Source organism: Macadamia integrifolia, unplaced genomic scaffold (assembly GCF_013358625.1).
Source record: "Macadamia integrifolia cultivar HAES 741 unplaced genomic scaffold, SCU_Mint_v3 scaffold2494, whole genome shotgun sequence".
NCBI lineage: Eukaryota > Viridiplantae > Streptophyta > Magnoliopsida > Proteales > Proteaceae > Macadamia > Macadamia integrifolia.
This window is the reverse complement of record NW_024868751.1, coordinates 1-26974: the sequence shown is the minus strand read 5'-3', so window position 1 is coordinate 26974 and position 26974 is coordinate 1. Positions and strand designations below refer to the sequence as shown.

Sequence of the window (26974 nt, the reverse complement as noted above, 5' to 3'; positions counted from 1 at the left end):
AAAAAAAAAACAAAAACAAAAACAAAAACAGAAAAAGTGTGGAGAAGAAAAGTGTAGTTGGATTGACTCTGAATAATTATTTGGTCATCGAGTCCAATAAATATAGGCAGAATTTGATCATTACCGACAAAATCCAGCTGATTTTTAAAAGGATTAATTTGTTTACCTTAAAAAAAATTATATATAACCTTATTTTTGCAAAAGAAATGCGAAGCGTATTGAATCAACGAGACGCGAAGATTTTGGTGTTAGCTAATAAAGAAAAGATAAAAGACAAAACTGGGTTAGCTGCGAAGTGCTAATGTTAACAAGCCATTGAAATTTGGGGAGACCAAATAAATAAGAGTTGACGTCAGGCAAGTGACATAGAGATGATTACGTATCTTTTATCTTATCGTATCAGTTGAGACTGATATTGATATCTGATTGATTTAGATTCGTATTAATATTGAAACAAAAGTAAAATCGAAAAGAAAAAAAAAAGAAACAAAGAAAATGATCAATCCAAATCAATAGCATATTAATATAGGAAATTTACAACATCACTTCTTAGAGAATACCACTATAAGAGAGACATTCTTTACATAATTCTAAATTATGCTCACACCTTTTACTGTCAGTCTCTGTTAAGTGAGGATGTAAAATGAGGATTTTACCCTTTTAACTAAAACACAATCAAATCATATTTTACTCGAGTCCCTAAATACCCCTAACCTTCACTCATCTTCACCGTGAATTTTAGAGAAGGGTTTCCTGTGCACACATCAGCCCATCTCTAGGGGGTGTCTGTGTTTTCCCCTCAATAAACAAAACAAACAAAGAAAGCCATTACCAATATCTAGCCATACAATATGAAGCCTTAAAACACTAGATACGTCTTGATGGTGCACCGCTTGTTTGCTTCGGACATCGAGTGGTTCGTGATACTAACTCAAGACACTACAAGAAAAATGGGCATTTGCGACACTTTTTTAGAGACGGACACATTTTTTGTCTCTTAAATAAACCATTTGGGACGGATATAGTTTCATCGCTACATATATAGAATTTGGGACAAATATCTTATCGTCGCAATATTTGAGACGGAATTATCCGTTGTTACTAGGATTGAATTCTACATCAATTACAATGGATTATTTTTCGTCCCTAAATAGACCATTCGGGACGGACGGAGTTATGTCGCAACATATGGGACAGAAATTCCATTGTCGCTATATTTGGGACGGAATTTATCCATCGCTATTATGATTAAATTTTACCTCTACCACGACAAATTGTTTTATGTCCCTAAGCAAATCATTTGGGACAAATAAGGTTCTGTCGCTACATATATAACTGTTGGGACAGTATATTTCCGTCGGTACATATATAACAGTTGGGACAATATATTTCTGTCGCTATTGTAATTGAAAAATCTTCACAATATTGGAGATGGATAATTAGTTGTCTCAACCAAAATAGTACCACTCCTACATATCTAAAAGTATAGAACAGAATAAATCGCATTAAATTCGAATGAACCAAATTCTATACAATTAATTCTATACATATTTATCATTGGCGACAGAAAATTTCTATCGCTAAATTTGAGACGGATAATTAACTGTCCTAAATGGAAAGAAATTTTCGTTCAAAATCCGAGCCCTAATTCCCTTCCCGCTCAAATCTCTCTAAAATCCCAATTTCGTATCAATACTCTCTCTCTCTCTACAAACCCTCATCTCTCTGAACTCCCACCTTGCTCGCATCCACGGTCACACCCTAATGTTGTTGTTCCTCTTCTCCATGTGTCTTCCTCTTCTTCCAAATTTCTCTTGTTGGTGAAAATTTCTGTTGCTACATTAGCTTCCCCAATGACTTGATTGAAACTTACCCTCTTGCGCCTAAAATTTTGGTTTTCCCGCGATATACTCCTGCGTATTGATCGATAACACCATCTTCCTCCATCGTAGGCCCTAATTCGTCTTCTTCTTCTTCTTCTTCTTCTTCCGTTTCTGCAACATTGAGGATCATACGACTGGGGAAACGAAATGGTTTAGATGATGGTTTAGCTACATGCCTACATCATCCTCTAATTAGTTGTGGCTCTAGAGAAACGAAATGGTTTAGATGATGCTTTAGACCGACTGGGAACTCCATTAGTGAGAAAAATTCCTCTGCGCAATCTTCGAATCAACCCCTTGAACAAGAGGGTTTTGGGTATCACAAAACCATAAGTTATTTTTCCCTCTCTCCCATCATCTCCCTGGGTATCTAGGTCTGGAACTATCTCTTGCTCCTCTGGTCCCCAATAGCTGAAACCCCAAATACTAGTACATTATTTTCCTCTCTCACTTCAATTTCTTCTGGTTTTTGGTTATTTGGTTCATGACTTACAATTAAATCATCACACAAGAGGAATCCGTGGTGATGGTGGAAGGAATTTCATCACTGCTCACTCAGAAGATTGGGGTTTCACACCAGCAGAGAACGGACAGCAAGGAGCTCTTATTGATCTCTTGAGGCCGTCTTTAGGTAAGCCCTCTCTCCTCTCTGTGGGAGAAATTTTCAATCTCCTTTGTTCCTGGCTTCTTCAGTCATCTAAGTGATATTCGATAATAAGTTTGAATGAGTATTTGGGTCTATTCAAAGCCAAATGATGTATGTACATTAGGGCCCGTTTGATAACGTTTCAAGAAACGCATTTTTACCATTTCTGTTTCTAGAAACAGCAGAAATGGAGCAAAAAGCGTTTGATAAAACTGCTTCGTTTCACTTATTTTTAGAAATAGAAATAGAAATTTTTACTTATTTATGATTCAAGAAACGACCTAGGCGAAACAAGTTGAACTTGTTTCGCTGTTTCTGGAAACGACTTGTGGCAATTCTTTCACTGGCTATCATTGACTTCTAAAAACATGACTTATCAAACACCTTCAATTCCTTTTCTGTTTCTAGAAACGAAAATTTATGTTTCTGCCGTTTCTTGAAACAGAAACGGCAGAAACATTATCAAACGGGCCCTAGGTTAATAGCATCATTCCAATAATACTCTAGTCAAATTATCAAGTCTCTCTCTCTCTTAAACTCTGTTTTTGGCAGATGGGCAGACATCAATCTCATTGGAGTCGAGGAACCCAAGTATATTCCTAGAGGAGAATTTAGAGGTATTCCCACCCCTTCTTTTTTCAAACAACCTATTGAATCACAGTGGATTTTGTAGTTCGAGCTTGAGAGGGTTTTTTTTTTTTGCTTTCAAGTTGTCATTGGATTTTCATTTGCTTAATGTGGTGATGAAAGCTTTCATACCAATAAATATATAAAATGAAGATGATATATAAGTTATTAACATAAATTTTAATTTGGATGACCATATGCATGCATAATATGTTGTATGACAGGGATGCTTATTAAATTAATTCTTTATGGTTCATTGATCGACAGGTATGCATGGTAGGATGTTAGAAAGCCTCAATCAAGGAGCTTATTTGAACTCTAGAATTTACTATTTAGTAAAAATTATAGTTTCATGGATTGGCTACCAAATATTGAACTTTCTTGATTCTATTCATTTTCCCCATCTTTTTGTGTTTGTAGGAGTTCTTTCCTTTATATAAATACAAAAGGGTTAATTTCCATATCAAGTAAGTCCAAAAAATAAATTCACCAGAGAGATCGCAGTAGCCATTTTGTGGCCAAAGAAGTGTATCAACTGAGTTAAGGCACAATCATTGAAGCTGTCATTTTCAGTTCCTTTACAATTTATTAAAAACATCAAAGGTACCTGCAAATTGCAGGTTTATGGGTCATCTGGAATCTGGATAGAACAACTAAAGGCAGATTGAGCCATCTAAATCTTATGGTATAGGGAAGTGTCAATATAGAATCTCTAGATCATTGTTGGATAAGAGATTACTTGGATGAATCAAAGAAAGATCTGCCTACAAGAAAAGCCCAAAGGAGATGGTGTTTGGCGCCAACAACATTTGAGTCACTGACGGGCAAAAATGAAATTAAGTTGTATGACAGTTTCCCATCCTTGCAGTACTCACAATCCTTTAAGCAGAAGTCTCAAAATCTATAAGTAATAAGTAACTGCCGGCCCAATATTTAATTAGATTATTAAAATATAATACCTCATGAATAACCATCTGCACCCTCTCGAAGGGACTAATGAAATGAAATTTGATATAGGAGATAATATAAGTGGAGGTCAACTATAAGTCCAGTCCTATTAGGTTTAAAACTCCAAACACATGGAGGTTCTTGTGTCAGTTTTGGAGTTGTTTTAAGACTTTTATTGGTCAAATAAGTAGCCAGTTTGCTTATTAGTTGGTTTAGGCTATTTGTAGTCATTTTAGTGAGTCATATTTGGAGAGTATACATATACTTTTGTAACCAGCCATTAAGGTAACCAGCCATTTAAGACATGAATTTTATGATGTCTAAAGCTTGGTTGGCTCCTATATTCTGTGTGATTCAGAATAGTGTTGTGAGATGCAATGCAACCATGATGAGATGCTAAGGTAGGATTGGTGGGATTCTAATATAGCTCTAGGTGAAATGCTTGGTCCGTATCCTTCTATCTTTTTTTGATTCTTCTTCTTTTATCCATCCATCAGTTTAGGTCAGTATTTTGAAGCTTTCTATTTTCTGTTCATGGGTACATTGTTGGATTCTACTGCTTTTTTAAGTATTCTGGTTTGCTGATTCTTGTTCATAAGTCTCTTTAAAACTCTGCTACTATTTTGAACTTAAAGATCCAAAATTTACACTGATTTCCAGAAATCCTTCTCTCACAAGGATCTTCTGAATTCTTCAATTTCATGGCTGTTTTCAATTCCTGGATTATGTTTTCTGTTACAGTTCCTAATCACTGTTTATCCATCAAATCAGTTCATTTTGTCAACCATTTTGGTTTCCATAGGTTGGGTATCAGGCGTCTTGATTTTTCAATTGCTCGATCTCAATACACGGAGGTTATCCAAGGGTATTTTTGAGATATTTCAATCACAGCTTTAATCTAATCAAATTAACTAAATTTCACTACTGATTTGTTCGATTGGATTGATGATATATTGTTTAATAAGAATTTGAATGTGTAGATTTGGGAACAAAAATAGTTTTACCTATCATTTTGTTTGAGGATGATATAAATATTTAACTTGTATAGATTTATCTGATGTTAATACTTTTGGATGATGTAATCATTAAATTTCTAGTTGGATCTACTAATGTGTGACAACAGGGTAAATATGTATATGAAAAAATCATAATTATTTTTTTTTTACTTAAAAACTTTTAGGGACAGAATTTTGTTGTCCCTAAAAATTCCAGACCTTGTTAGTTGGGACGGAAGATATCTGTCTCTAGAAGGAAGACCCTATTCGCAACAAGAAATTCCGTCCCAAAAAACAAAGTTTTGAAATTTTTTACAATGGAAAAATTCCATCTCAAATAATTTGTGCTCTTTTGCGACGGAAATAAACTGTTGCTACATGGTCCTGACAACACAGCATTTACGACAGATATTTTCGTCACTTTAGTAATTATTTGTGATGGAAAATAACCGTCTAGAAAACTGTCGCAATTGACCCCTTAGAGACAAAATTTTTTTTTTATCGCTTAAATTATGCGACGGCCGTTGTAACGACAGTTGTACGATGGAAAATTATATTGTCCCTAATAGATATTAGCGACAATATTTTCGTATTCGTGACAGAAAATTTCCGTCCCAAAAATCTATAGTATTGTCTTAGAAATAGCCTGTCATAGAGCCAGGTAATCCTGTGATGGAACACGGCCCAAACTTTTCACCCTTTTTCTTCTTTGGTTGTTCATAGAAGGACGGCAAGGTTTTTAAAATAGTGTTGAAGTCATTACTTGGAAGATCATTGAGGAACACTTAGGAATTCATATGTATCACGATTCAAACTGATGATTTATGTCAATTTTAAAATTCTAAAATGATTCAAATCATAATCAATAGGGACAAAACCCTTCACAGCGATCACCTCAATTTTGAGTTTTCAATCCTTATTTTTATGTTTACATGAGAAATGCGAAGACTTTTGAATCAACAAGGCACCTAGATTTGGTTAGCATGCTCAGACAAAAATGATAAGTTCAGAAAAATAAAAGACAAAAATGAGTCAGCCACGAAGTGGGATCAGGCTCTTCAATTGGTCTGCATGCTCAGACAATTGAATTATCTCAATACATATTTTAGCACATGATGTGAGTATGTATTTCAAAACTCCCAATCATTGAATGTGCACCACACACCATACTACCTCTTGAGAAATTGGAAAATGAAAATGATACAAGAGTTGTGCCACAAGGGCAGTTCGTTAGGTAAGCGATATTGCCCCAAGTAACGAATCCGAATGCCTATCTCCAGCCGAATTCGTCTCATAAGACTGATCTACAGAAGCAATTGGATAAGAATCATACGCTGAATGAGCAAACGAATCGACCGAGGAAAGAGATGCTTACACAAACGAACAGAACCTAACTCTACTTCTTTTTTTCTTTCCCCTGCTGCTATCCTCTCAACAGGTCAGTTAGTAATGGAATAATCCCAGTAGTGGGATAGTGTCCAAGCTTTGGGCATTGGGCACAGCGAGAAGTTGCTCTGCTAGCCCTAGCACACTAGTTAGTAGTCCTAGCGTAGCGGCACTCCTAGCTGTCGGTAATGGAAGGAACAGAGGAAGACAACCCGCTTGTCAAAGGCGAGGAAGGACGACTGATTCGATTCATTCGGATCGATAAGAAGAAAAAAGAGTACCGGATCGGATCGAAAGCTTGTTGAAGCTAGCGCTCCGAAACATGGGAACAACAGGGCGGATAAGCGAAACTCACTCGAGAAGGGCGGCTCCATCATAGCTTTTTTCACGTATTGATTGAGTTGGCTTTTCGTTGACCTATTGTACCCGGAAACAAGGCTTTCTCCTATTCTACTATTTAACATTAACAATCAATCGGTTCCAGGGCTCGCTCCCATTATTCCGAGCTAAATAAGCTGTGCTCCGAAGCGGCCTGCTTTCTTGTGCGCAATGAAATTGAATGTGGTGGTTTGACTTAGTGTGAATTAGTCTTCTTTTACTGGCCTGACCGACTCGAATCGGTTGGGCTTCCGATCCGGTTGGTGTGCCGACATCCCGAATGGACGGACTCGTCAGTCTGCTTTTCCCCAGGTCTAAACGAGCCTCCGATCTTGCCCCACCAAGCTCTGGGAAATTGGCTAAGCGCGCCCCTACCAGTATGTACACATACTTCGATCGGTTTGACCATGGGTATAGAACAAAAGCTGGCTTTGGAGCGAATTCCCTGTTAGTGCGTGCTACCGTGGATTGTGACTGAGCGTAGCAACATTTAGCTGACCTAGTACCGAACTCTAAGCGAGTAGTGGCTTCTTATGAAATATTAGCCCAATGCCTAAAAGAAGTGCGCTAAGACGTCTCACTTATTACTATTCGATTTTCTTTGGTTGGGTCAGGTTGAACAGCCGCAACCCTTTCATCCAGATCGGCTCGAACGGACTCCTTTTCAGCGATCGCTTGATGTTGCTCTGCAAGCTTTCGCTCCAGTTCGGCCGGTCCTCCATCGCTGTCAACTCTGTTTCCACTTCCATGCTTTGGTTGGTTATGCGTTGAATCTCCTACCGGGCCTTCAACGCGTCGGCTACCATCAACAAAGCTACTGCTGCGGCACTCATCATCTCATTCATTTTTTTCTACAAACCGTCGCACTTGACGCAACTTTTCAATGTTAACCTGCTCTGCTTCAGGGAAGAGTGGATGATCTGCCAGCTCTTGCACCAATTTGTCAAAGTTGTTGCGAACCCCCAATTCTGCAGTGGCATGAGAGACAGCAGCCCTAAGGTCCACCCTGATTTCATCTAAACTCCGTGCACATTAGCAGAATTCATTCCGCTCCGAAAGAGCCTTGGACAGAAAAGCAAAAAGAAGAAGAGGTGGCTTTCCTGGGGTTTTAGTAAAGGATCTCCAGCAGGGAACGATGCTCCTTCTCATGCCCGTTTGCCAACATCCAGAGAACCCGCCTTCTGCTATCTTCCACTCCGAAGTTTAGGATTGAGTTTCCGATTTGGTTGGTGATTCTGAGTTGCCCTATTTGAATCAGCAGCTTGGAAGCGTTGTTGGATCGGGCAAGGTTAGGAAAGTCAAGAAGGAAGGGAAGGTTAGGAAGAATAACGCGAAGGGCATTCACTTGCCATTGAAGATGAAGAAATGCTTGCAGTTCGAAGTGTAGAATAGGGATTCAGCCACAAGAGATTAGTTTTCCTTTTGTCTCCGATGGCTACCTGGCCCCGTGCCCCGAATGAAGAAATCAAGGACTACTACAAAGAAGTACAAAAAAGTGGATTTGTTTAGATGACCCTTCTCTGTATTTCTTTGTATATATAAAGAACTATTTTGTCTTTCTTCATACAGATGCTCCAATACGAGTTGTGCCTCATCGGTCTCCTCCCTAAGGCGTTGGTGGTGGGCAGCCCAGTTGCCTGGTCTTTCCCATTCCATCACATCTTCCAGAACGGAATCAGTGATTTCATGAACAACCTCCGAAGACGGATGATGCCCGTCAAAGGAAAATAGGGATCCGACAAAAGAATATATCTCTCCTTTCAAGGACAAGGAAAAGAGTCTATCGACTTCCCCTCTATGAATTGGTTGTACTCTTGTTCCGATGAGGCGCTCTCTTCGAGTTGTCCATCCCTATTTGCCCCTGATCTGCCCCTCAGGAATAGGAGGCAATAATAGAGCGCCCAAGCGAAGCGTCAATTCTGTCAGAGAGTACTCCCCTTTCTCTAATAATAAGGTAAGCTTGGGTTCCAAACCCCCTTTAAGAGATAGGGCAATCGTCACTCGATAGCTCCGTCCTTGCTTAGGCGATCGAAGTGACCCCTATCTCTTGATTGATCTGATCAGACGCTTGCTTTTTCCCAGTCAAGTAAGTACCCTTTACAGCTTCTTGAGATTCTTGGAATTTCCCTAGGCCAATTGACACCCAAATATACTTTTTCAGGTACCTAAATGTACTTTTTTGTACTTTATTCAATTCCTAGAGAAAGGGGTATGCGATCCTTTGTCAGTATCTGTTTTGAGATCCTATCCGTCTAAATATGGGTTTTCTACCTAGCCCTTGAGATAGGGAGTTTTGGTATTGACCACTGCCAAGTTGAAGCAGGAAGAGAGGCTTATGGCTCACATCTCGGTAGGGTTTCGCTCAATAGCAAGGATGCGAGGTACCGCCAAAGGCACCAATACGGGACTACTTTAATCCAAAAGGTGACCAAATTCCCCACAACTATTGTAGATATTTCCATTTCAGATAGAAGGAACTAAGCTTCAGGCAAGCAAGTCAGATTGAGATAGCTTGAGAAGTGCTCCTTAAGGGCATCTTTCTAAGCATAAAAACGAAAGTTCGAAGAGTCCATCCTCGGACCCAAAAGGGGACAAAAGTCGTGATAGAAGCCCCCGTTTCCCTAGCAAAGAAGCTACACCTTTCAAATGAGGAAAAAATAACCTGGCAGGCCCAGATATTCTTTCTTCTAAGTAGCACAAATGTTAGATCTTCCGATACGTCTTTCTCAAAGGGAGAAGGCGGGGATCACTTCTCGCAGATTATTCATTTTTACTATTTAGGAAAAGAGCTCTCTCGAACCCCCCCTTTATGATCTCACCGTGGAGCTAAAACCCCGCTTTGAAACTATAGCTTTAGTAACTACTGGTGCAGAAAGAACGCAAACCGATGGAAATAGGTCTCACGACGTGTGATATTATGTATATGATTAATCAAGGCATTATGACCTGCGAAGGTTAGATTGATCAGGCAAGATACCCCCATCTGCTATTAGGTGGGCACCCTCCTTTAGGGTATATGCCTTGGGAACAGTCCCGTTGGGGCCTAACACCACAAGCGAAATCTATTCTCAATAGCCGATTCTCCTCATTTTGGTATCATCCGGTAAATCCCATGGAATGGAAGTAGTGAATTTAGGGCTCAAAAGAAAGAACGCTAAAGCTTATAGGTTCCTTTTTCTAGTTGAATGAACCATGTCATAGAATTATTCCAATACTAAGACGCGGTTGGCTAGAGTCTCAAATGTGACTGATCACAGGCATTGACCTAGGAAAATTTACCCGAGAACATTCCTTTCGGACTACCATTTTGCTACCATACCTTTCCGAGCCCACCCACCGCCTCTTCTCGCATTGGCTACTTAGTTTTCTTTTGCCCTGGCTTTAGAATCATCTCATTCCTTGCCCGAACCAACCTTCCTAAGCAACCCAGGCATTTCGGTATAGCTCCAAGTAAAGCAATCCCGAAATGCCTGGGTTGGATCCCAATGTGGCAATGCACAAGTTAGCAATATCTCCTGACATTTTGCCAGTCAAACAGCCACAGCGCAAGTTCCACCCTGAGTTGGCGGAGCGTAAAAAAGAAGAAGTACAGAAGTTGAAGGATGCCGGCTTCATTCAAGAAGAAAAGTATCCAGACTGGTTGGCCAACATTGTCCCCATAAAGAAAAAGAATGGGCAGATCCAAGTCTGTATTGACTTTCGAGATCTCAACCAGGCTTGTCCCAAAGATGATTTTCCATTACCGATCACCGAGATGATGATCGATAACACCACGGGGTTTGAGCGTATGTCCTTCATGGATGGATTCTAAGCGGCCCTGACAGGCCCCCTCATGTACCCGAGCGATCACCAAGCAGAGTTGAAAGACACCTGTAAGGACATGTTGTAAGCTCAAAACTTCGCTCGGGACGAGCGAAGCGGAAGGGATCAACAGTTCCAGGGAGAAATCCGTGAAAAACACGAGCACTTGGGAGGCTACCGACGATCCACGGAGCCCGGCTTCATCAACACTAGACGGATCCAGACCGGTCAATGATAGAGACTATGAATAGAGCATTAAGAGTATGTAGAAACGGAGGAAGTCTGAACCCGTCTAGTTAGTGAGTTAATGCCTTCTATGATCTATGAACTGATTGCTTCTATCGCAAACACGGAGACAACTTCGTGCAGAATGTGCCATGCCACCAGCGGGCCAAAGAAGAAGCATGGGAATCGGCCCAGGAACTCGCACGAGCGGTAGAGAGGCAGAATTCTCTAATAAAAAAGAAGGCTTTTTTAAACTAATAGCTATTTGCTATTTTCTTTCGGCGTCGGAGAGGAAGCTGTTTTTTGTTTGATAGAAAGTTCGCTTCCCCGTGATTTGACAGGTTTCAAAGTGGTTCGAATCCACTGACTTCATTCAAGGAGAGGAGACAAAATGTAAAACGGACCGCAAACTATAGGGCGCGTGCTATAGAAAGACATGTGGCTGTGGAATAGGACGGGCACCTATATCGAACCTGCCCGGCCTTCTCACAGATACCCCCCGCAACCAATGTGGGCTAGTAGAGGCCGGAGGTCCACTTGCTTCTAACGTTCTGCACCTTCTAACATCCATCTCGAAATGAGCTACCTCGTTATGTTATTTGCTTTTCTTCTTCATCTCCTTCGTCTCCTCTTCAATCGGAAGAGAGCACTCCAACTTCTATACGTTATTCCGTCCGCGTCTTTGAAGAAGAAATGGTAAGATCCTTACAGCCCCTCATATCATAGAAAGGGACAGGCCCTTCTCGGCATGATCCGAGGTTTCTTTGACAAGCGGAGCGATCAAAAAGGGCAACGCGCAACTATGGGCATTAAGGGAAGGCTTCTCAGTCATTCAGGCACGTATCTTTGGCACCCCTGCCATAATTAAGACTTCTTCCAACATTATGACTTCTTTCAGCAATACTGACTTTCAATGCAAGAATATTTGATTGAAGTCAGTAAGTAAGCTAATAATAAGAAAGTGCTATCATAAGTATACTGTTAGCAATAAGACTGGGGCCCCTTCCCCTGTAGTAAAGGCGCTACTTAGCCCTACTAGCTCAGTCAAGAGAAAACCGGAGTTCGGGGCCTCTCGGCTCTCATGATCCGATCGGTCTAAAAGGGCACGGCACGTTACGAGCCGGCGATCTTTGAAAAAATAAAGGAGCTTCTCAGTCAGGCGGGTAGACTTTCTCTCCGGACCCGGCATCACATAGATGTCTGAATCTGAGTAGAGCTGATCCGAAAGGGGGTCTATATTTCAGAGCTGATCTGGGAGCCACATCTATTACGTAGCGATAATGATAAGGACTCGATCTCTCAAGCGCCCCCTGACATAAGCTTAGAGAAAAAGCGCGAGGAGTGCCTTGAACAAGAATGAGATGTGGGAACTCCTTCTCTGTCCTAAAGATCTAAAGACCGTAACGTGTAAATGGGTTGACAAGGTGTTGAAAGGGTCAGACGGGCAGCCTAACGGCCGCCCTTAGTTGGCGCCTTTGGTGGAAGCTAAAGCTAAATAGTGTAAATTCGCCTTAAAGCTATAAATAATGGAATTCGGGAGCTTATTCAATTAGGGAAAGAACCGAAATAGTAAATATAGTAATGGGAACGAACCAACTCAATAGGGAAGGAACCGATTCGACGGAGCATACAAGTGGTTTAGTTTAGCTCTTCTTGGGGGCCGCTATCCTTGTTGTGCACTTGTGAAAGCTAGTCTGAGTTGAAAGCAAGGTGAAGCAGCACCCTTGCTTGCCACGTAAGTCAAAACAGCTCGAAAGGACCAATTTCAGGCCCCGGGGGCGGAAGGTAGGGTGTTCAAGCTCTCAAGTGGCAACCTAATCGGCTTTTTCACTTTATTTAATGGAGTGAAGGACTGGTCCTTCTCTTGCCGCTTCTTTCCGAATGAAAGGATGAAGCTTTTCTTTTCTTTCAAACCACATTTGCCTTTACTAGCCAAGAAGACAGGATAATAAGGGGCTATGTTTATTCTACCTTCGAAATCATTCTGCTTACAGGCGTGGAAAGGATGTTTCCGGGAAGCCCGGTTGAGGAGAGAAGGTTTTGGGGGAAATGGGGTCCCGTGGAGTCTTTCCCGTTCTCTGGTTTTTAGGAAGGTGGATACCTCTGAGTCTGCGGCAAGCTCTCTAAAAGTTGTTATTGACCAGTATCCGGCTTCGATCGGTAAACTTTCATTTCACATAGCCACTTGATAGTTCGATAAGCCAAAGAAAGATAGGAATGCTTTCTCCCAGTTTAGTTTCTTTTATTTGAAACATCGGGAAGTTCCCGGGCCTTATTAGGTGCGTCAGCTGCTTTGTTCTTATGTTTAAGGGGGGGGGCTCCTTCTCAACTCCGAGTTTTTCAGTTTCTTGGGGAGATTTCGAGTGAAAGAAAATATTTAAAGAAATGCTGGTAGCTTTAGGCTTACTGCCTTCTCTGGAAATAGTCTTCCCTCCCTTGCTGCATCAGTAAGATACGGCAAGCAACAGCTAACGTAATGCTCTATGTATATATAGGCAGGCCAGGCCTTTTCTTTCGTATCGTGAAAGCCGCTTCAGTTTTTTGGCGGAGCTAATATGGACGTCTTTGATTGGATGGAGACAGATATATAGAAAGTGTGCACTGAGGGATCTTTATAGGTAGCCAGTCTTTACAACACTCGGCCCAAGCGAGAACCAAGCAAGTCCATAAGCGAAGAAGAAAGTCTTTCCGCCCAACGGAGAGTAAGGCCGCGCCAGAACCAAGCAAGGGCCCGACTATATACAACGGCTAGCGCGCCAGAACAAGCAAGGGATGAGCCCAATTATGAGTCAGGCGCGCGCCAGAACCAAGCTGAAAAACTACAGCGCGCGCGTTAGCGCAACGGTGCTCTACGATCCGCTTTACTCCGCCCAAGTGCTTGCTGGATTCGCGCCCTAGCTGATCTACGACCAAAGAAGCAACGGCTGAGCTGATCGTAGACCACTCTCTCCCGGTGGTCGAGCTGATTTACAATCAGCCTGGTTTACGACCACCCTACGGTCGAGTTGATCGTAGAGCACCGTTGTGCGTTAGCATGCTTTGACGCGGGAGCGCGCAACGCGCCTTACTCAAATAGGGGCTCATGGAAATAGGGGAAAATGAAAATGAAAATGAAATTGCAAAAATGAAAAATATGTAGAGTTTGTTAGGTAAGCTTTATTTCGCTGTGCCACACGTATGGGTATGAGGTAGTGGGAGTGACGTAGAGGTGGTTACGTAAGCTTTCGGCAGAGGCTGGTGGATGATGGATGTGATCTGTGATGGGGAATTGGGGGAATCACATGGGACAAACTACAAATTAAACTCGTGGTATCGGATCGGAGAGTGTGTATGTTACGACTCACGATTGAAACACCTGTTTATTTTTAGAGCAAAGGAAGAAAGCCGTGGAGTGGATGGTCTGTGGTCCCTCGTTTTGTTAGTTAGGTTTTTTCATATGGATCTAGATTTCTTTCAAATAATTTTAAAGGCGTTATTTTATTGATATTTTATTTTATAGATTTGGATTTTCTGGTAGCATCGTTAGAGTTTCTATTCTTTTGTATCATTTCCAATATATTGGGATGGAGAGGAATTTCGCTTATTCTTTTTTTTTTTGTTGACGATAAGACCTAACTAGTCCTACGGGTCTATACTGACCCCATAATCACATGGACCGAGTCATACCAGGGTTGAAGAGCGTTAAATACCTCATGTGAATGGCTCTAGGTGTGCCTAGTAGAATAGTCGAAGTCGAACTTAGAACGTCCAAGTTTATGATTCGTATCAAATTCGTTGCTCATCAATTGCATTATCTCCTTGGATTTTTTTTTTATCTCTCGTTTCAAATGAAAAAAAAAAAAAAAAAAAAAAAGATGGGCATTCAGTCAGATGTACAAGTCATCTGTTGGGCTTTGATCTCCTAGGAATGGTATCCCCAAGAAACTTTATTTTTGTCCTACTCATAAGGGGTGTATTTCTATTGAACTATGGGGAATTAGCTTTGGGGTGAAAAGTAGTAACCTCTTTTCTTTTGTCTTTTGTGTCATAGGGCTATTTGGCGCCTTGTTGGTAGCCTAGTGGAAATTAGTTTTTGGACCTTATTTTATTGACTTTGAATGAGGAAACTCTTCAATCTCTTGTGCATTTCCTTGAGAGTTGAGTTTCCTGATAAATTTGATTCTATTGTTAGAAATACAGCATTTTATATTTCCCAAAAAAAATTTCATCATTTTTGTTTTTCTATTTTGACAAGTAACTTAGTTTGCCAGACTCAAATTAGTCACATAAGTAGGAAAAAGTAGAAAATATCTACCAGGAAAATTTGTAAGTTGACTCAATTAACTTACCAGATGAATGCCAAATGATGAAAAACCTATAAGCTAGGACCGCACCAACTCACTTAACAAAAGAAAATGGAAAATGAAAAAGATTGATGAAAAGAGAGAAATAAGGTCTAACACTATCATATCAAATTAAACAACGAAGGGGTGGGGGTATGTGCAGAAGATTGGCCATAGCAATAGAATTTTATGGAGCTTATGAGAAGGCAAGACATGGATTTGATTGATTGAGTAGTTATTAATGGAAATGAATGAAAAATAGATCTTAGAAGAATCTCTTTTCTTTGAACTCATAATTGGTTTTGAAAATTGAATTGGGATCGGAAAAATAGTCAGATCGGATTGGTATCGGTCAAGATCAATCCATTGATACGATTGACAACGTAATAGAACCTATTTAAAAAAAAAAATGTGAAGTCTGATCTAGATCGGATTGGTATCAGATCAGTATCGATCGAGACAGATCCCAATTCGAAAACCAAAAATACGAACCTTATTTGAGTGTGCCCTTGAAACTTTTTATAAAAAAATTGTAGTTGATTCTGTGATGCATCAATTCATTCATAATGGTTGTCTATATATTGCCACAATTTCGTTAGATTTGGAGGGTGATAATAGATCCCCACTATCCCTTGAAAACCCATAAATTTTAATTCTAAATTTATCCATACATTAGCTATAAAGATTGGTCAAAGTTGGATATAAGCTTAAGGTATAAGTAAAATAGTTAATAATTGAAAATTACGTGCAATAATCAATTTGAAAGAGTATCAGTAATTGGACCATCAAATTTGATATGTGGTGAATCCATGAGATTGTTTATGTATTCAAAATTTCAGAATTGATAGTGTATACTGGACAAGGCTGGGGGGTAGTGGCATTTGCCCCAACTTTAGATTCAAGTGCCATTGGAATGGTCACGGGGGAGGGGATGATTACTTCTAACAACAGCTAAAATGAGCTAATCAAAGAAAAAAATTAAAGGCTTAAGTTATCATATCTTTTATGCAATCTTCCTAGAGATGGAGAGCCTCTTGCCCTACCTAGTACCTGGATTTATATATCAAAGTAGTGATTTGGATTGCGTATATCAAATTTTACTCGCATTCAATCATATACCTTTCCATGCATGTATTTTGTACATTTGTTTTGTGATCCTGAATTTTTTTAACGATTTTCATCTTTTTAATTTTTAACTTTTGTGAGGATTGAGGTGGGGTGGATTCCTAACTACTGCGGTCCTCACAATGCGTTTCTATATATATACCTCATTATCAAGCATCATCAAGAGAATGTATAATGGATTCACTTTATATGAATGGTTGTTTTTAAATCGTTTGATTGACATTGATCATGTTTTTGTTGGTTGTTTGTCTTTTTTTTTTTTTCTTCCCCTCTTTTTATTGTTTATTGTAGTCAATTTCTCTTTGTTTTCTTGCTTTAATGAAGCACTTATATATTCTCGAACTAAAATATAATAAAAAAAATTTTTTACCAAAAAATAAATAAATAAAAGGATCGTAACATGAGATAGAAAGGAAATAAAAAAATATAGACTAATATGCAAATACATGCATGTATAAGCAGATTAAGGACTTGCCAAAAATCTGCCTCCAAAATCACAACATCATATATTGAAAAGGTGGATTTGGACCATTACATTTTCTTTCTAGTACACAAAAGGTTGGCTACCTAGTGGCAGCTAAAGCATAAATATATCCTTATTACTATTTTTTTTTTGGTAAAATACATCCTTATTACTTAATTCTGATACTGAATTCTGATAGAAATGATTAGAGTAACATTTTAATCCTCTTCATTCATTTTCCTCGCAAGGAAATGACAAAATTAACAAACTTACCCTCCTCCTTTGAGAGGTGCTCACTGACATACTCCATGTACCTACTGAACAAAATATCAATGATAGCATCCCCAAAGTGACAAGCAATCAAGGGTTCAGCCACAGCTCTTATACACTTTGCCACTTTCTTCCCACTTATAAATCTATCGAACATGAAACCTTTGTTGTCATCATCATCACTCCCATCCCAATTGACATCAAAGATATCCAATTGATCAAGATAAAACGATCCTTCCGCACAAACTACATCCTCTACCTCCTTACGAGAAGGCATATAGAAAGGCAAATTGAATGAATCCACTTGAGCTTCTTCAATGAGACCCTAAAACAAATTAAGAAAATTTTAATAAATTGAACAAGAAGAAAATCAATGATATTTAATTAACCATGAATTTGTAGGAATAATTTTCATAGTAATTAAGCACTAAGCATACCTCTGAGACCAAGTCATTTAGAGACTTAGACAAGAGCTCCCAAAAGTAACCCTCTTTGCCGAAGGGATCTTCACTTCTCCTGCCTAACATTGTTATAACCATTCGCCCTCCTGGTGTTATTTCCTCGAAACGTAGGCTAAGAAATAAGGAGAAATCCTTTTGAAATTGCTCTAAGTATGCTTTGAGCACACTAGGAGGACTCGTCCTTGCCAAGTAAATATTCCTCTTGTTACTTTCAACTGTTATAGGAACCTATATTATGCATCAAGGTTGAGAAATATATCAACACTTGTATGAATCTTCATATTTAGTAATGATGCTTATTCTATGATACAATTCAATTTTTTCTACCATAGCTCCACTGCACATATGGTCATTGCTTGACACATGCCCTTTTTTCAAAGAAATGGAATAATTCACTTTCCTCTAGGTTCACAAATACTCCTTCTAGGTTTTAGTATTTTTCAAAATTCCCTTTTGAGATTTCATTTCTTTGACTGCAATCCGGACAGCAGCTAAATTTCGTTCCCAATTTATGGTTAAGTTATCCACATCATCTTTAATTTTTTTGGTAACGATCCCCACATAGTACGACATCTAGCATGTGACACAATAATATTAGGAACCCAAATTAATCCTATTGGAATGCTACATATATAGTAAAAATGAGGGGTGCAAGAGTTCAAACCTGTGAGAGCCAATGAACACTATAAGAGGAATGATGGAAGTCTATGGAACTGCTTGGAAATAGCCTGTCATAGAAAGAACCGGGTAATCCTGTGATGGAACACGGCCCAAACTTTTCACCCTTCTCCTCCTTTAGTTGTTTATAGAAGGCTGGCAAGGTCTTGAAAATGTTGTTGAAGTCATTACTTGGTAGATCATTGAGGAACACTTGGAATTCAGGTGTATTACGTTTTAACTGATGACATGTTTCATCAATAGCCTCAATGATCTCTGAGATCACCAGTAGGGTGTTGGGTCCTGAAGAGCACCCCAAATCTGCTATCCTTAAACATCGAGGAAAGTTAGTGGTATACAAATCTGAAATGCTCTCAATCACCATTGATTTTGCCTTGGTTATCACTAATTTCTGCAAAGACCCAAGTTCAAATTTCTTAGAACAAATGAAAATGAAAGAAATGAGAGAGAGAGAGAGAGAGAGAGAGAGAGAGAGAGAGTACTTGAAGATTGGAGTTACTAGCATAGCTAGTCTCTCCATTACCCCAATTCATGTGAAGAACTTGTTGGACTTCCATGTCTTCCCAAGTGTGAGCAAAGTGCACAAATTCCAAATAGATCTCAGCAAGCTAAGGTTGGTAGCTAGGTAACTAAGTATAGGCTTGGACATTGGAAACTATGTCTAGCTTCTATTTATAAGCTCTCAGAACTGATTCTAGATCACATATTGGGCATCATCCCGTTTATCACGTTTGAGTGATCAAGAGTCTTCATATATGATAGAAATATAAGAATATGATGACTTTCCGGGAAGCTGCAGTAAGGCTACTTACAATACGACTCTCTTCACCCATGACACGTGAGATTTTCTTGAGAACAGAAATTAATTTGGGCCCATATGAGACCAAATGTACAACATGTGGGAGCTACATGCTATGGTTCACCCACTGTGATGAATCATGCCTCCTGTGCAAAGCTGCATTCCACCTTCAATTTCCCTTCAAACAGAAGTCATGAATCAACAAAAATTTCCTTTCCCTAGTTATAATAATGGTGTTAATTTGGATAATGTAATACTATTGCATTTATTATCTTTATAGAAAAATATAGATATGAATTATATGTATATATTATACTAGTATATATATAGAGTCATGATCAGTTACTGGAGGACCATATTGTTAAACCCAACCTTTTTTAAGAAATAGTTAGAATACGACCAGCTTTCATTAAAGTTTTGGTCGGTGAGCTTTAGAAGAAAATAGTTTTTTTCACGTACAATTTTGCACCCCAGATTGAAAAAACTGTTGTGTTTTAAAAAATTATGGCTTAGGATTTTTCTCCGAGCCACCACAGGTACCCTAGGGCCCTCCAATGATTTTTAATTTTATTCAATTTTCGGGATGGAATAAAAAACCAAAGTTGTCAAAGTTTCCTTCACCCAATGTGGATAGAGACTCTTTAAACTTGATTAGTGAGCAGCATTGGATTATATAGTGGAGGAGAAATTGTGGTGGGATACCAAAGGTTTAAAGATTTCTTTTCCACACCAAAATCTCAAATATAATCTCAAGCATGGTACATCAATTATATGTGGAAGTTATGTATCTAACACCACACATCAACATAATAATATAACAATAATAACCATAATAATAATAATAAATAAATAAAAATTACCTCGATGCCTAGTGTTGCAGTTTATTTTTCACATGATTTTTTTTTACTACACGTTTTAAAATTATGGAATCCCACTGAATTGATAATTTTTTTGAGAGAATACCTTGGGGGGACGGCCGTGATGTTGCAGATTTTCCTTCCCCACATTGGTAGTGGTGGGTAATTCCTCTCTTTTTTTGTCACCCAAAAAAAAAAAAAAAAGTCTACACCATTACTCAAGTTGTCTATCTCTCTCCTCCCCTCTATGAATTGACATTTCTACCCCTTATTAGGAAGAGAGAGATTGACCCAGGAGTGTCGACATAATTTTTGTATCTATATGTTTAGGCATTGGAATCATACAACCAGGCAGCTTTATATTTTCCAACATAGATATTGAAGTTGCATAAAGTTATGATGAAAGATTTTCCAAATCTGCTGCAACTGTTTTTCATTGTATAATTGACTGGGACCACACCTTCCTAAAATTTCTGGCTAACAAAAATTAGAAAAATTCTGGCCTAGAAAAATTCATGAAACTCATGCCACATTGTATTCTCAAGCGGGGTACATCAGTCAGAGTGAGAATTTCGTTTTCCACTGAAAAGGATCATTGACTTTTTCATAAAATTAAATTAGTGAAAGCTGCAGTGACGTTACACCATTACAATTATTGTGTTTCAATGAAAAGAAATTCTGACTTTTATGAAGTTTTGATGCATGCATAAGAAGGGTGGAATGATCGGATAAAAAATTTCTGCAGGGAGGTAGTGAGCATTTGACAACTGTGATACATCCTAGGGCCTTCCTATTCGTTGGATCTTCATTGTCATTCATTGCCAGTCGTAGAGGATTGAAGTCCAAAATGATCATTCCATCTTTTATGAAATAAAAAAATTTCACTTCTTTTGAATGCATTTGTGTATATTTTCATTGATTCCCACACTGATGCAAGGGCCACGAAACCTGATTCCTAACAGCACAAGAATTTAGTATGGAGTGAAATTTTCTTTAAGTGTAGCTTTGCATCCCAAGAGGAAACATTCGCCAACCTTACTCATCTCATTAGTCTAACTATACTATTATCTCATAGGCTACTTTACTGCATAGGTTGGGAATCATGATCCCAATAATATCATTAGTAAGCATGCCTTTCTTTTCTACCAAAAAAAAAAAAAAATTTGCCTTTTGCATTGCCATATACTATTTTATGCAAACTCATTATGAGTTATGCAATTCTGGCCAAAAAAAGTAAAAAAGAGATTTGCAAGCAGAAAAAAAAAAAGAAAGAAATGTTTCAAAATAATTTGAAAGTCATTTATCATTATGTTATTCTCTAGAGTTTTCATTGTCTTGGATGAGTATACATATGAAATAACTAGATTTAACGCTCATTGAAAAAATAATTATGGTGTACTAATACCCGTAGTCACTGCTTTGAATGGGCTGTCTTCATCCCTAGACTGGGCGGCTTCGTCTCTCACACAAGATGTCATCCATCTCTCTGGGTTTTTTACCTTAGTTTTATTTCGCTACATCAAAAGAGATCGAAACTCTCTCACTGATTTCTTGGTCTCTGGAGCTGCAAAGCTCGAGCTTTGTCATGTATGGTGGTTACATCCACCCCCTCCCTCCCTCCCTCCCTTTTTTATTGTTAATCTATCCCTTGTTGATGCCAGGAGATCTTCTCAGGCATCTTTCTTTCAATTAAGATCTGTTTTAGAAAAAAAAAAAAAACATATATTTACTAAAATGGCAAAAGAGGGTAAAATTACAATTTCTTTTTTAGCAACTTTGATTACAACAAAATTTCTTATACAATAACTCATAGCAATGAAGTTATCTTAGTGATGATGAAAGTAAAAAAAAAAAAAAAAAAAACAATAAGCGTTGAAGCACTTTGATGCCTGAGTTTTTCAGAACCCCTACCAACTTACTTTGTTCGCTTAACACAGGCTATTCCGATCAGCATCGATGGTGAGGTGTCTAATGCCGTTTAAATTTTCGTCGGCCTGCAACTTCTCATCCTGAGCTGGCCAATGCCTCTTTCCAAGCCAATTACAGCTAGTTTTACTGAAAGCACCTCCTTTTTCTTGGGGTTTCTTTCCTCTAAAACTAGAGGACGTGCCTGGTTTTCTTTTGATGAATTCTAAGTGCTCAAAAGCTCTCTTTTGCTCTTTACTCTCTTTTCCCTTTATTGCAAAAGGATTTTCAAAGCTCCTTAATTCCACTATTTAGGTTGATTGAATACAAACTAAAAGTGTCCCTATGGTGACCCAATAAGTGAGTACATCAATTACTAAAAGTCCTTAGTGGTTGTTTCATCTTGGAAGTCGATTCACATACCTTAAAGGTTGTTTCATCTCGCAATTACTTATAATATTGCACTATAGGCGACTACAATTTCCAGGAGAGTGACTCAGTGGCACAACTCAACCCCACGAAATTATGTTCGTGATCCTGTTCATGTATTATTATCCCCTTCTGTCCGTGGTTTGCTTCATCGAAGAGGAGTCATAAGATAAATACTACATGTCCACATCCTCCTAATTCCAACATTTGATCAATAAAGTCGCTGTTCATCAGAAGGAAAAATACCAACTAAGCGTTCAATGCCACAAATTTATGCCAAATACAAGATAGAAGGCCCCACCTATACTTATGCTGATATATTTTCATCCTTTGTTAGCTATATCAAATTGATTGGATCATAAATGACTGCATTCACATAATTGACCATTTCCGTTGGAGATGTGAACCCATCATTTCTCATGTAGAAGAGGTGGAGTATTTTGCTCATCTTCCAAAACACATCCTTGCATGCTCTTGGAACTACACTTCCCTCTTTCTTCAATACTAATTTTAGGAGTTGCCTCCTATTACTCACAATGACAGCCCTTATCTCTTTTATGGCCTCTTCTTTGGTAATATTGCCAGAGCAGATAGCAAACAACAACAAATGAAAATTCCGCTAATCAAAGCTCAAGGACCCTTTAGTTAGCCAGCTAAAATGCCCCTGCCCCCCCCCGGTTCAAAGGCCTTGGCACAATTGCTTTCACCACCTTTGATTCTATGAGATTCCAATTTTTTTTTTTTTTTGGGAGAGGGGGGGTGGGGGGGATGGCTGACCTGCAGTCTAAGACATTTCGCAATTTGAATACCACCAGAAAGTGCCTACCTTGAAGCCCTGGACATCATTGAGGAGACGCCCACATGTGCTTATAAGCTTGTATAGATTATGGTACTCTGTACTGTTGACAACCTCCTCTGAATGCTCGGGCCCAACAAAATAAAGAGCTGGGAGAACAATAGGTCCCAAGGCAATTGATACATATCCATTTGTCATATATTCATCAATTGTTGGTGCTGAATTGTTTCTAGCCCACTTTGTCTCCTCCATCATGGAATCAAGCAAGCTGAGCCACTGCCAAACAAGCAAAAGCAGTTCAATACCTTGTTCCAGATAAAGAAATGAATGTAAATTCAGAGGTAAAACGATGCCCTAGATCCACCAAAGGGCAAGGTTTTATATCTCAGTATTGGAGGCCAGACCAGACATCAATGATCCCAAGACAAATCACCAATCTGTCCTGATCCCTGGCCAACATTTCATTAAATACTGCGGTTATCAAGCAGGATCAGGTGTATTGGCATCATCTGTTCCTTGAATGTAGGAGTGGACGAGAGCACGTTTTTGGGAATCTTGTTGTTGACGTCGGGCCAAGGTAGTAGCAAGGCCAGATAAGAGGCTGCCACTGGCCGAGGTGGCAGCTCAGACGGATGGATTGCCGAGGTGGAAGCACGGGCCGATGAAGGCCGAGGTAGAAGCACGGCCAGATGGAGGGCCGAGGTGGTAGCTCAGACTGATGGATTGCCGAGATAGCAGCACGGCCAGATGGAGGGCCGAGGTGGTAGCATGGCCAGATGGAGGGCCGAGGTAGCAGCACAGCCAGATGGAGGGCCGAGGTGGCAGTACGACCGGATAAGGTATCAGTGCAGCATTGGTCAGGACGCTCCTTGCCTGTGCCGTGGTTAGGGAGAAATACCCTCATCAAGTAGTATAGTGCATTAATAATGAAATCATTCAGTCGTTTTTTCTTAAAAAATGACGGTTCTATAAAGATTAGCTGGAAATGAGCATGTGGAATATTACTCACTATTTTCGCGAAGTTAATATGATTGTGGATACATTGGCGAAGCATGCAGTGGTTGTTCAAATTTCAGATAGTTAGGATTAGGGGTGCAACAGGGCCGGGCTGGGCTGGGTTTCTTAAAACCCTAGCCCAACCCTGAGTCCCTTTAACTGGGCCCAAACCCGCTCTGACCCTGACTCAGGGTTGCAAAACTTCAACTCTGACCCTACCCTTCAGGGTTCAGCCCAACCTTTACCTGCCTTGATTGGCCCTGATTTTTTAGGGTTGGGTCGGGATGACCTTAACCCTGATTGACCCTGATCTTGGTTTGCCATCAAGATCTGGGTATACTTTGACCCTGACCCTGACCCTGACCTTGACCCTGACCCTGACCCTGCAAAATATGAAATAACTTAAAAATAAAAAATATTCATAATGAAGAGGAGATAAAAAATAGAAAGTTACAAATTACTTGTCATGAGGAGAACACCCTAAAGCAAACATTCAAACAATACAAATAACTCCAACTATTATGGTAAACAAAGAGGAGATCATCCTAAGAAAGCAAATAATCCAAAAAATTTCAATTATTTGTCCTGATAAATGAAGAGATCATCCTAATAAAGCAAACAATCTATAAAATTAGGTTAAATTCAAGGTTAACATCAGGATCACAATCAGGGTCAACATCAAAGGGCAAAAATCAGGGCTGGGTTCAGGGCGGGTTGGGTGGGCCAAAGATATCAACCCTTATCCACATTGACTCTGACTCAGGGTCAGAAATTTCAGGGTCGACCCGGCCCTCAGGGCCAAAATTTTTGGGTTAGTACATATTCGGGATCAGGGCGGGCCAAGGGCGGGTCTGGACCGTCAGGGCCAAACTTGCACCCCAAGTTAGGAGGCTCCACCCAAGTGCTCTCTGATAAACATTAGTTGGGATGCTATATATTGGGATAATGTCGTAGGTGGGTAAACTACTATTTTTATTTATTTTTATATTTTTTTAGTTTATCCTTTAGATGATTCTTGCATTCATTCATCTTTAGTAATTTATCAATTCTTGTTGATCTCATGAAAAAAAAAAAAAAAACAAAACAAAAAAAGAGTGGAGAAGAAAAGTGTAGTTGGATTGACTCTGAATAATTATTTGGTCATCGAGTCCAATAAATATAGGGAGAATTTGATCATTACCGACAAAATCCAGCTGATTTTTAAAAGGATTAATTTGTTTACCTTAAAAAAAATTATATATAACCTTATTTTTGCATAAGATATGTGAAGCGTATTGAATTAATGAGACGCGAAGATTTTGGTGTCAGCTAATAAAGAGAAGATAAAAGACAAAACTGGGTTAGCTGCGAAGTGCTAATGTTAACAAGCCATTGAAATTTGGGGAGACCAAATAAATAAGAGTTGACGTCAGGCAAGTGACATAGAGATGATTACGTATCTTTTATCTTATCGTATCAGTTGAGACTGATATTGATATCTGATTGATTTAGATTCGTATTAATATTGAAACAAAAGTAAAATCAAAAAGAAAAAAAAAAAAAAAAAGAAAATGATCAATCCAAATCAATAGCATATTAATATAGGAAATTTACAACATCACTTCTTAGAGAATACCACTATAAGAGAGACATTCTTTACATAATTCTAAATTATGCTCACACCCTTTACTGTCAGTCTCTGTTACGTGAGGATGTAAAATGAGGATTTTACCCTTTAGACTAAAACACAATCAAATCATATTTTACTCGAGTCCCTAAATACCCCTAACCTTCACTCACCTTCACCGTGAATTTTAGAGAAGGGTTTCCTGTGCACACATCAGCCCATCTCTAGGGGGTGTCTGTGTTTTCCCCTCAATAAACAAAACAAACAAAGAAAGCCATTACCAATATCTAGCCATACAATATGAAGCCTTAAAACACAAGACACGTCTCGATGGTGCACCGCTTGCTTGCTTCGGACATCGAGTGGTTCGTGATACTAACTCAAGACACTACAGGAAAAATGGACATTTGCGACATTTTTTAGAGATGGACACATTTTTTGTCTCTTAAATAAACCATTTGGGACGGATATAGTTTCATCGCTACATATATAGAATTTGGGACAAATATCTTATCGTCGCAATATTTGAGACGGAATTATCCGTTGCTACTAGGATTGAATTCTACATCTATTACAACGGATTATTTTTCGTCCCTAAATAGACCATTCGGGACGGACGGAGTTATGTCGCAACATATGGGACAGAAATTTCACTGTCGCTATATTTGGGACGGAATTTATCCATCGCTATTATGATTAAATTTTACCTCTACCATGACAAATTGTTTTATGTCTCTAAGCAAATCATTTGGGACAAATAAGGTTCTGTCGCTACATATATAACAGTTGGGACAGTATATTTCTGTCGCTATTGTAATCGAAAAATCTTCACAATATTGGAGACGGATAATTAGTTGTCTCAACCGAAATAGTACCACTCCTACATATCTAAAAGTATAGAACAGAATAAATCACATTAAATTCGAATGAACCAAATTCTATATGATTAATTCTATACATATTTATCATTGGCGACAGAAAATTTCTATCGCTAAACTTGGGACGGATAATTAACTGTCCTAAATGGAAAGAAATTTTCGTTCAAAATCCGAGCACTAATTCCTTCCCGCTCAAATCTCTCTAAAATCCCAATTTCGTATCAATACTCTCTTTCTCTCTCTCTCTCTCTCTCTCTCTCTCTCTCTCTCTCTCTCTCTCTACAAACCCTCAACTCTCTGAACTCCCACCTTGCTCGCATCCACGGTCACACCCTAATGTTGTTGTTCCTCTTCTCCATGTGTCTTCCTCTTCTTCCAAATTTCTCTTGCTGGTGAAAATTTATGTTGCTACATTAGCTTCCCCAATGACTTAATTGAAACTTACCCTCTTGCGCCTAAAATTTTGGTTTTCCCTCGATATACTCCCGCGTATTGATCGA

General features: G+C 39.1%; 1 protein-coding gene and 1 long non-coding RNA gene across 4 annotated transcripts in view; one reads left to right on the top strand and one right to left on the bottom strand.

Annotated features, from left to right (window-relative positions):
- The window catches only part of LOC122066612 (S-adenosyl-L-methionine:benzoic acid/salicylic acid carboxyl methyltransferase 1-like), a 35862-nt gene extending 16983 nt beyond the window's left edge, over positions 1-18879 (bottom strand). Inside the window, exons 1-4 of one of the 3 annotated variants that reach the window (XM_042630443.1) lie at positions 18691-18868; positions 18195-18599; positions 17507-17758; positions 16820-17394 (exon numbers count right to left, since the gene is read on the bottom strand). In XM_042630443.1, coding sequence (XP_042486377.1) covers positions 17032-17394; positions 17507-17758; positions 18195-18599; positions 18691-18765 — 1095 coding nt within the window. In that variant the 5' untranslated portion in view covers positions 18766-18868 and the 3' untranslated portion in view covers positions 16820-17031. Of the gene's footprint in view, positions 1-16819; positions 17395-17506; positions 17759-18194; positions 18600-18690 lie in introns of those variants that run through there. The other 2 variants (XM_042630444.1, XM_042630446.1) reach the window with 2 other exon arrangements.
- On the top strand, positions 1579-3315 carry LOC122066613. Its single transcript, XR_006136410.1, has 2 exons — positions 1579-2514; positions 3082-3315. It is a non-coding gene; the product is annotated as an uncharacterized LOC122066613 (long non-coding RNA).
- Positions 18880-26974: the final 8095 nt, after the last annotated feature.